Source organism: Lissotriton helveticus, chromosome 3_1 (assembly GCF_964261635.1).
Source record: "Lissotriton helveticus chromosome 3_1, aLisHel1.1, whole genome shotgun sequence".
Classification (NCBI taxonomy): domain Eukaryota; kingdom Metazoa; phylum Chordata; class Amphibia; order Caudata; family Salamandridae; genus Lissotriton; species Lissotriton helveticus.
The window spans coordinates 1580739148-1580750801 of NC_136061.1; the positions used below are offsets into that span (position 1 = coordinate 1580739148).

General features: G+C 40.6%; 1 protein-coding gene across 1 annotated transcript in view; it reads left to right on the plus strand.

Annotated features, from left to right (window-relative positions):
- LOC144823648 (nicotinamide N-methyltransferase-like) overlaps positions 1-6654 on the plus strand; it is a 163753-nt gene extending 157099 nt beyond the window's left edge. Inside the window, exon 3 of the mRNA XM_078682337.1 lies at positions 5242-6654. Within this exon, the coding sequence (XP_078538463.1) occupies positions 5242-5680 (439 nt within the window). The 3' untranslated portion in view covers positions 5681-6654. The remainder of the gene's footprint in view (positions 1-5241) is intronic.
- Positions 6655-11654: the final 5000 nt, after the last annotated feature.

Genomic DNA, 11654 nt, shown 5'->3' on the forward strand with positions numbered 1-11654 from the left:
ACACACAATTGGTCCTTGCCATCAAAAATGACGGGCTTCAGAAAGCTAACATGTTCAATCAAGGCATGTCGGCTATCGGAAATTGGATGTCACACAATTGTCTGAAGCTAAACTCCGACAAATCGGAGGTTGTAATTTTTGGCAATCTCTCTTCAGAGTGGTCCCCCCTTTGGTGGCCGTCATCCATGGGCCAGCCCCCAGTCCCGGTTGACAAAGTGAGGAACCTGGGAGTCATGTTCGACAACCGTCTGAACTTCCTTCCACATGCCAACCAGATATCCTCTTGAGCCTTTCATAAACTTAGGCTCATCAAAAAAATTCTGCCCTTTTTACCTGAAAACATGGCGAAAACGCTGGTAAGCTCCCTGGTGCTCTCCACCCTAGACTATTGTAATGCTTTGTTTCTAGGGGCCCAGGAGAGAGTGCTAACAAAAATGCAGTCTATACAGAACGCGGCCGCCAGGCTCCTAGGGCGAATCCCCAAATTCCATCCGGTCTCACCCACCATGAAACAACTCCATTGGCTTCCGGTGAGGAAGAGGATTAAGTTTAAAACCTTGTGCCTGGTATACAAGGCTTTACACAACGCTGCCCCAGCATTCTTCACCCAGAACCTTACTCCCTACTGTCCATCTAGAGCACTGCGCTCTTCCAGCTCCCTGGACCTGGTGATCCCCCGAACTAAATCTGTCAACTGGGGTGACAGAAGATTCCTTGTGGCTGCTCCAAAACTTTGGAACACACTGCCTCATTCGATCAAGACCAGCACGTCCCTCTGGTCTTTCCGAAAAAACCTCAAAACTTGGCTTTTTAATCAATGATCTGCCAGTCCCCTTGTTGGCCAAACATTGCAGTTACTTAGCGCCGAGATGCCCAAGGGCCTTCGTTTCGCGCTTTACAAATGTTTAAAATAAATAAATAAATAAATAAATAGTAATTATGGTAATTGTGTAATTAATTTTGGGTGTGTGTTATGGTGTTTATAGGTGTACATGGTGGGAAGTAATTTAAATTGTATTGATGAATTATTAATTAGTTGTTAATTTATTTAAATTAGTTATTTAGTAATTCATCATGGTAATTATGTAATAAATTCTAGGTGTGTGTTGTAGAGTTTATAGGTAAAAATGGTGGGAAGTAACTTATTTTTTATTGATGCATTATTCATTATGTGTTAATTAATTTAAATTAATTCATCAGTAATTATTAATCGGAATTGTGTAGCTAATTTTAGGTGTGTGTTGTGGTTATTATAGTGTTAATGAATGTGTAACCAATGAAAGTTTATTACTTTTTTAATAATAATATATTTTAAATTTGATATTAAGTATGTTAATTATAGAAATTAATGTTAATAAAAATGTTCATGTCTTTTGTTATTGGTGTGGTGTTATAGGGTCGGAAACAAATAAATAAATGTATGTTTTAAATAATTTTTTGTGAATATTTGTTTCTTTTAAATAAATATTGTTTATAAATGTTATTTTTTATATCTTGTTTGTAGGTTTTTATTAGACGTAGTTAACATTATAATATGTGTTACTTTTATATGTTTAATAGGTTTAATGGTATATTTTGTAAATATTGTTTAATTATTTTTAAGAATATATATCTGTTTTTTAATTGTTGTAAAGCTATTAGTAATTTTTGTTTTTCTGCTATCCAATACTTTCCCTATTGTTGCAATCATTGGAGTGGGAATAGTAAATGTTACGCCTCCGCTATCCAATATTTTCCCTACTGGAGCCCTCACTGGAGTGGGAATAGTAAATATTTTCCCCTCCACTATCCAATACTTCTCCTACTGTTGCACTCACTGGAGTGGGAATAGTACATTTTACCCCTCCACTATCAAATATTTTTCCTACTATTGCACTCTTTGAAGTGGAAATAGTAATTTTTACCTTTCTGCTATCCAGCTCTTTCTCTACTTTTGGACTCACTGGAGTGAGAATAGTAATTTTCACCCCTCCGCTATCCAGCACTTTTCCTCCTGTTTCACTTACTGGAGTAGGAATAGAAATCTTTACCCCTCCACTTTCCAATACTTTCCCTACCGTTGCACTCACTGGAGTGGGAATAGTCATTTTTGCCCCTCCGCTTAGTCCTGGGTGGTAAATTCCATTCAGTTCGTGGAATTTGGGTAATTTTGCGTTCCGCTGAGAACACAAAATTGCCCAAAATTCTGCATTCCGCGACTTTGCAAAATGTTTTGCTTGTTCGCTTTCACAAAATGCGTGTTTGCAAGATATTTTCCCCCGAGCACGCAAACAGCGATTGCGAACAGTAAAAAATCTTTGTGAACAAGCAATTCCACGTGTTCGCGGAAATTCTGCATATTCGCGGAAATTTGTTACCGTTTCGTGGAGATTTGCGTAACGCGATTACGCAAATTCCGCCCACCCCTACCTCCAATGTCTAATACTTTTCCTACGGTTGCACTCACTGGAGTGGGAATAGTAATATTTACCCTTCCGCTATCCAGCACTTTTCCTACTGTTTCACTCACTGGAGTGGGAATAGTAAATTTTACACCTCCGCTATCCAATATTTTCCCTACTGGGGGACTCACTTGAGTAGGAATAGTATTCCCCTCCGCTATCCAATACTTCTCCTACTGTTGCACTCACTGGAGTGGGAATAGTATGTTTTACCCCTCTACTATCAAATACTTTCCCTACTGTTGAACTCTTTGTAGTGGGAATAGTAATGTTTACCTTTCTGCTATCCAGCACTTTCCTTACTGTTGCACTCACTGGAGTGGGAATAGTAATGCTTACCCTTCTGCTAGCCAATACTTTTCCTGTTGTTGTACTCACTGGAGTGGGAATAGTAATTTTGACTCCTTCGCTATCCAGCACTTTCCCTACTGTTGCACTCACTGGAGTGGGAATAGTAATTTTTAACCCTTCGCTATCCAGGACTTTCCTTACTGTTGCACTCACTGGAGTGGTAATAGTTATGTTTACCCCTCCATTATCCAATACTTTCTCTACTGTTGCACTCACTAAAGTGGGAATAGCCATTTTTACTCATTCGCTCTCTAACATTTTCCCTACTGTTTTATTTATTGTGAGGCGAAATATACGTTTTATTTTTGTTTTAATAGTTTAATGTTTTAATTAATTATAGATTTTTTTCATTTCAAATTATTGATATATGTATATATTTTATTTTTATATAATATAACATTAAAAAAATTAAATAATGATAATCGTTAATAAATTATTTTAAAGTAAATATATGTATACATGTCTGTGTGTTGATATTTTTTAAATTAAGTTTACTTTTTATATTTCGGTAAAATGTATATTAAATGTAATTTATGTTGCTAACGATAATATTAATATTTTTTTTAATATTCATAATTTCATTTTATTTATATTTCTAAATTGATATTTTTTACTTCTATAGTTTTTAACTTCAATATTTTGGGGTCCATTGGGAAGGCGGGTGGATTGCCCCCGCCAGGCTGGCGGTAGCCCGCCTGCCATCCTCACCTAAATGACCCCCAGCCATATTAGTATGGCTGGGGGGACAGCTGCGGACCGGGGCGAAAAAGGTCTATTATGGTGGTGGTGTCTAATAGACACCGCCAGCCATATTAGCATGGGCTTTTTAAGATGCCGCCACGGAAAGGCATGCAGTCTTCACTTTGGGGCCCCCCTGCTGGCCCCCAGATTGAAGGAGAGGTGGAGGTGCACACGGGGGGTACCTGTGGTACCCCCCTGCATTTGCATAAACAAAGCAGCAGGCACCGCGCGATGCCTACCGCTTTGTTTCTGCAAATCCTAATACCCCCAACGGGACCCCCGCCCTTATGGCGGGCGAGCCCGCCATCCTAATGACCACCTTTGTATTCAATATTTTTTAACTTACCTGTTTAAGTATAGGGAATCAATATTTTTACTATCTATATTTTTACTTTGATATTTTTACTATCAATATTTTTAATATCGATATTCTATCAGTGAACCCACCAGAGCAAGAAATTTCATGAGTTTCAACTTTTCTTTATATTCAAACTATTTTTTCTTTATAAACACCTTAGAATATGGGGTGATATTATCTGTAGTCTCAAAAAGACAGCTCACTCTCAAGTTGCGAAGAACTTTTTTGATATATTTACTCCAGGGAATGGCCAGCATGTTACTTTCGTTCTAACAATTCGCCACTATTCTGAGTGTGAAACTCAGTTAAGGTGTAGACCAAATTTTGACCTACAACAGAATAGGAGCGAAACCCACAAGATCTTCCATAAAACGTAACCCTTCTTCCTTACAGAATACAAGACTCACAGAAGACGTGGAGAGTCCGAAGAGCCTATTTAAAACCCATTCTCTACTGACTGCAAACTCTTCACAGATGTACGCTCCGACTCACCAGCTCCTTAAGTGCCCACAGAAAGGCATTTACTTTTATAAAGCATAATCATTTCTTTAGGGGGCTTATGTCCCAATTTTTTAGCAAGCCTAAAAATTGTTTTGCATACAGCCCCATCATTCCTTGTCAAATCTAGTCCAGTCCCCTTCCAAACAAACGCAGAGTAACTGAAAAATGTATTACCAACATAATACCCATTCACCAGATGGCTAGCTTAAAGTCACCTGGCCATATGCCAACATGATTTCAGGCCACGGTATTGAGTGAAACTGAGGTGTGTGAACACAGAGCCTCCACGCAGAATGCTGTCTGTCTATCTATCTATCAATCTATCTATCTATCTATCTATCTATCGGTGAACATATGTAATATTTGCACGAAGGAACAGAGCTAACAGAAGAACTGTGACTTGATGGTAATGGCAGTTAATTCTACTGTAGCCAATCGTGAACCCATGTCCTGGTAGTCTTAAATAAGTGCAGGTCAGCATCCTGGCACCCACCAGAAGGAACTAACCACTGCCCGCATCTCATTCTCAGTGGGAAGAACTGTAGGATTTCCGATGTCTGACCTTCCAGACCTTCAGTCACAGGGCCATCAGGTCACGGAAGCACTTCAAGCCAGGAGGCTATAGTACACTGTAAGGCAGGACTACTTTAGCAGACAGTGTTATTTAAGATAAACAATTGATTTAGTAGAGATAGTGAGATAGACTGGGGGTAACAAACATATTCTTTAGCAGTAAATTAAACGTAAGAATTACTTTGTATTGTACTTTTTAAAGAAAAACTTGTGTATTCTGCAGTTGGCGATCAACATAATAATTGTATACTCTAAATTTTGTCAATTCATTTTTAGGACTAAATGTGCTGAGAAGGAAAAGAAGATAAGATCAACAGTTGAACGAGTTCTTAAATGTGACATCACAAAGAGCAATCCACTGAATCCAGTCGTCTTACCACCAGCAGACTGCCTGGTCACATCATTGTGCTTAGAAGCTGCTTGCAGTGATTTGAACAGCTACTCACAGGCAATTAGAAATATCACAACACTCTTAAAAACAGGTGGTCATCTAGTAATGATTGGAGTCCTTGGGAGTACTGTTTACATGGTTGGTCAAAAACTATTCCCTGATCTAAATCTTAATGAAGAGTTTGTCAAGACCACAATAATTGGTAATGGTTATGTTATCAAGGAGATGAAGATACATTACTGTTCTCCCAGTGAGAAGGCAGATATTGCTAACAATGCTAGTTATCTGGGGCATTTTTATTTACTTGCACAAAAACAAATCTAATTAAACAAGTAGTATACAATCAAACATTTTGAAAAGTTCTAAACAAGTGGTTTTATTGAAGCGTAATAAGCCAGCCTTAATGTGTTTCTTCTAAATATTTGTAGAACAAATTAAATTCTAAAGTAAGATATAAGAATACCTTTACTTTTATCTTAATCAAATGAATGATCATTTTCTAGCATAAATTAGTGGAATTGATATTTGTAACCTTATTGTCTACAAATGATCCAATATGGCATAACATCCTCAGCTTCTTAGTGAGCTGTCTTGTTATGTCTGACTTTAATCTATTTGCCAAATTATGCCAAAACAATTAACAGTAAACCTGTGTGAATTACTGAGTGGGTCCTTTTAAACTGGTGCGTGGGTGGCAGTCATACCGCCTCTGCTGTGCCAGCTACTAAGGTCACCAAGTTCATACAATTTTTACTAGGAAATGGCTCCTGCCTCCCCGAGGGCAGCCATTTTGGGAGAAATGGAATTCTAAAATTTTAAATTATAGACCCCCCAAAGCAAGGGAAACATTATCTATTTACCTCTAATATGTCCCTAATGTTGCATTGCCTGTCTCAGGCACATGGTGTTACAGCTTGTGGAGGTCATCTGTGGACTTTTCCTGTCTGGTATAGCCATGGTGTAAATTGAGGACCAGTACAGGAAATGTGCATAAATGAATGGTGTAAGAAGGCTGCACTTGCAAATGTTTCCTATTAGATGCAACTAAAGAGATTGTTCTGTCAAGAGGTTAAAAAATCTCCATATTAAAAAATTAAAAGCCTCACTCTCTGTACTTCAAGCACTTATGTTTTTGAATTATGTATGTGTTCTTTAAAATGTCTTGTGTAAAATTGTAATAGTTAAGTCATTTTCAGTGCCTCTATGGCAAGAGAGGCATAGTGAACTGTGGGGGTCATTATGATGGCGGGAGGACCGCCACCACTGGGCTGGCGGTGGTGGTCCTTCCGCCATCACATAGTGATTTACCAACCGCTAAATTAGCGATGCCGCCATGGAAAGGCTGGTGGGGATTGGGTTTGGGGGCCAATTTCTGGCCCCCCTTGTTGGGGGGGGAGGTGTCGCTGCCCCTGCATTTCCATGCACTCAGAGGCAGGCACCGCCTGCCACGTGGTGAAGGGAAATGCAGTGCATGCTCTTTTAACATTGCGCACGGTGCTGCAGCCAGCAGCACATTCGCAATGCGCAATGTTAAAAGCCGAGGATGTGCTCACTGTAATGAGCCCCTGTGTTAGTGGAACCACTGAAGCCTCATATGTAAACACTTCTTAGCGGAGGCCAATACGATATATCCCCAGGGATTTCTTTTGAGTCATTGTATATGCATAAAAGCACTCAAAGCTCTAAAAAACTGAATTATTTTTACTCTATGTGAATAATTTTTTTAACAGATTTTTGAATTATGAATCACTGTTGCTAAAATATGTATGGGAAGTATTCACCTGTAAGAAAACGGCACTTGGGCACATTTTGCTGGCTATGGTTAAGGCTAATCTTAACTCTATGGAGAGCCCAAGTTATTGACCAGACTGCTGGATCGGGTATTTCGTTTGCTAATCGGTTTGTTGACTACTCATCCTCTATAGGGGTGAGGTGGCAAAGAGCATGTACAGCTCTAAAGATAAAAGGGTTCAAGAGGAACAGATGAGTTGGACACAGGCACTCGCCACTCCAGATGTTTTCTAATTTCCTCAGTTTAATAAGTGCACCATCCCAAAGCAGCCAATGCTGTCATGTTTCAATCTTCAAAGGTGAAATGAAGCAACTCATTCATATTTTTATTTCAGGAATCTGCCTCCTACCCTTATAAAAATATAAATATTACATTTTTAGAAAGCTGAATCATGGTTGAGATGATGAAAGAGTGGAACAAGACCAAACTGGACATGACATCACCAGTACATCGTGGCTTCTGGGTTTCACACTATAAGAGAGACAGTACATCAGTTGACGATGTAATTGATTTTTTAATGTACTTGTATGTACCATAGCACTTGCCGATACCTGTAGAGTTGCCATAGCAATTGGAAGGTACTGATTTTCTGCTAATGTCAAGAAAACAAAGATAAAAATCCTAAATGCAGTAAATAGTTTCCCCAAATGTCTCATTAAATGAGCAACATGAAAGCGAAGGAATTCCCGCTTGTGTTAATGACAAATTATTCTTTTGTGCAAAGGTAAGCATGCTAATTCTGCTTTGCACAAAATTTAACATTTAAACTAGTTGAAGAAATGTCAGTTACTTTTGCATTGTAGTATGCTTCTATTTCATGCCCACCCTACAGGATCTTTTATAAATAGATGTTTAGCGGTCTTTGTGCACCTCTCTTACTGTTGGTATACATGATCATCAACGCAGAAGATGCAATTGAAGAAATGCAATGGCAGGGAGGCAAGAGAGAGAGCTATGGAATGGGGCACCCCAATAAAAAAACTGAAAAACAGGGGTTAGGGGCTGCCCACATATAGAGCAAACCAGCATTGGCATAGCCAATAGGTCTCGCTTTTGGGACCTTATGTGTTTACTACAAACATCAAGGGAGCAGGGTGAGCGGAGGCCACATCTGACTGCACAAACGATATCGACCAAAGGGCGGACACACGAACCCACATATGGATAAAAGGGGTTCTTTTAAAATAATTTTCTTCTACGGGAGCCTGGTACGCACCATAACATAAGGCGACCTGGTACAATAAAGGGAGAAAATCAATAAGATAAGTGCAAGAATCACGCTGACCCAGAATAACCCTGATCAAATCGCCGGTGATGTATAACGCGGCGATGAAACATGTTGGTTTTTATTAGAACAGGCACACGGCAAAGAATAAAGTGGGAAGTGCTAGTGGAGCCCAGTTCTTTTTAACTGAGTAGGTCCTATAACTCATATTTTGGAGGACAGGTCCTAGTGCTTAGGTGGGTCACTCACATAACTACACAGAGTTTTTTCCTTTTGCGCACAGGTTTATCCCCTTTATTTTCATGGTTGGCAACTGCTGATGATGATATAGCGGGGAGTCAAGCGAGTACCAGTTTGACACATCCCCCTGGTGGTTACTCCCGTGAGGCGTTGCCAACCCCCCTCCCCTTTTTTCACTAGAGAAGGGTAGAGAAGGTCATGTAGAGCAGCACAGGGAACTAGTTTCCACACACACATTTGATTTTAGATATGAATATCCAAACAGAGAGTGATATGAGACAATGAAATAGGTAGTAGGAGAAAGACATACCCACTACTGAGAATAACTGAAATAACCAAGAGGTGGTAGTGTTCACCTATTTGTAAGGGCAGGCACAGTGGTTTGAGGAACCTTATGTGTTTAGCCAGAACTTTTGGCTATCTTGTGGAGCATTGTGGCTGCCGTGCATTATGTTGAAAAGTTATAATAAAAAGTGTTAGGCATTTTTGTTACCTTTATACAAACCAAGAAACCATTATATACAACTGAAAAACCTGATTAAAAAAAAGATTTTAACATAAAAATGTCTTCTACTTTTTTGTACTTGCACTGCTGGCAACTTCTTCCTGTCTGTTCTCATGCTTCTTTGTTATAATTTTTTGGGTTATTGGGGAGAGGGGCATAAATAACGGGGGAGTGAAGGTTGGAAAACAGTAATTTAATTAGAACACGAGCAGTGGACGGACACTAGGGGATAATCAACAGATGCCAGATTTCGAGGGCAGACTAACGTGATGCTTGGGTGGTGCGCTGATGTAAAATGGTGGTGGTGAATGATTTTTGGTGCTCAGGTGGTGACACTATATGGTGTGGATTGGAGGTACGTTGTGGATTGTGGAGCTGAAATATGTTGCTTGGTGTGTAATCATGCGGGTTCGCTTGTGTCTCTCATCTCTGTTTAACTTTTTTCCTTCTTTTAATCCGTTCTCTTCTGCTCAATCATCCAGAATTTTAACTCTTTCTTAATTCTATTCTCCATCTCATTTTCCCCCTACAATAGGTGGAGGCAAATCTATGACTGCTTTAAGATTCTGAGAGGTGAGATACATATAAAATGGTACTGAAAAGGAGGAGCAACGCCAGGGACAGTTTGGGGGTTCTGGTGTTTTTAGATGTCAGAGAAATACCAAATGGACCCAGAGTTCCCAGTCTTTCCTTAAAAGTAAACAGCAGTACAATAAAACAACAAACTAGGTGGCACAGGCAAAACATTGCAGGGAAGACCAGCTTAAAAGTAAGGCCTGGACAAAATACAAGAAGTCTAGGCATTTGGGATAAAGAGTGTTTGTGGCATGGATCTTCAGATCTGGATAGCCCCGTGAAGAACCTCTGGAGTCATAGGAGACGCCAGAGTCACAGACTCAAACCAAGGCAATAATGCTTAATGACCCTCTTCAAAATAGCCAGGAGGGCCGCCTTACTGATGTGCAAGGAAAGCGTCCGAATGGATGACCACTGAGAGGGTGGGAGACCTATGTTACACCAGTCAAGCTCAAACAGGGCATTTGTGCAACAAATATTTGTATGCTGTTGTTTTGAAAGAGCTACAGACCATGTTTGTCAAGACTTTTTTTCACACAGAATATACTTTATTATTCAACCATCCACTTAACAAAATTACCCAATAGCTTTATTGATTTACGTATTCCTTATGTTGACACTTCCCGAAGAAGTTAAACAAGGGTGAAGGATGCATGAGTGAAGGATGCATGGGTAAAAGATGCAACAGTGACGGATGCATGCATAGGATGCATGGGTAAATGATGCATGGGTAAAGAATGCAAGGGTGAAGGATGCAAGGGTAAAGGACGCACGGGTGAAGGATGCATGGGTGAAGGATGCAAAAGTGAAGGATGCATGGGTAAAGTATACAACCGTGAAGGATGCATGCATAGGATGCATGGGTAAAGGAAGCATGGGTAAAGGATGCATGTTAAACAGGGGCGTGCAAAACTGTACAGCGCCGAGTGAGGACCCGAACAACCCTCAGTAAATTTGGCTCAACATTTTCTTTTGAAGAACTGTGGCATTTTGCATAGAAAATCTCTGCACAAGCTGAACTTGCGGAGAAAAATCCTCATAAAAGTTCCATCCTTGCTGGGGTTGAATCTGAGGTGAAAAACAACCAGCTCTGCACAAAAAAACTTCACATAGGCGCAGGCGGGGAGGAAGCTGCTAGGTGCTGCAAAGGTCACCAAAGGCAGACCGGTTTACTGCCTTTGGCGAAAGAAAACTGTTTAACGCACTTATTTCTACCTGTTTATACAGTGTTGTAATGCCGATTCTAAACGCTATGTTGCATTTGAAGTGTAGCTCCACCAGAAACCCTGAACTCAATAAACGCCGAATTTGGAAGTGATGTTGACAAATGACTGATGAGTTTTGCCCCCTGGCCTCTTGTTTGTAAAATAAAGGACTCGCTGTGTGTGACAAAGACACTCAGAAGTCCTGTGTGCCCCTCCCAACACCCCCAGCATGAGGGGTCCCCAGTCCCTCTCACACACACGGACTGATGTCCCTCTGTCTGCTTCTGACACCCCTCTCGCTTTAGTTTTCTGCCTAGACATGAGTGTAGAGACAGATGGACTGTGTCTGGGGATGAGACAGAGACTGTGCACCCCTGCCCCCTCCTAATGCACCCTGCCACCCCACCACCCCGGGCCGGAGAACTCGGCTGGAAGAAAGCATGAGCTCTCTGCCGCCCGAGGACCGGCCAGGGAGGGCCAGGGCATGATGAGTGAGAGGAGGGTGGGGGGCGCGGCACTGTACTCTACTTTCTCAAAATGACTGCCTTCTCAAAATAGAAAGCACTGTGTGTGAAGTCATTTTATACCATGATGCCAGCTTTCTGGTGGGAGCCTTTCCAGGTGCTCCTATAAAAGTATTTAAGGAAAAGGCCAGCAAGGGATTTTGTTTAAAGTACTAAGTTGGAGCCACAAGGGGACTTCACTGAATAAGTTACCCACACTACTATCAGTTAGTTACTGAATGTGATTAAACT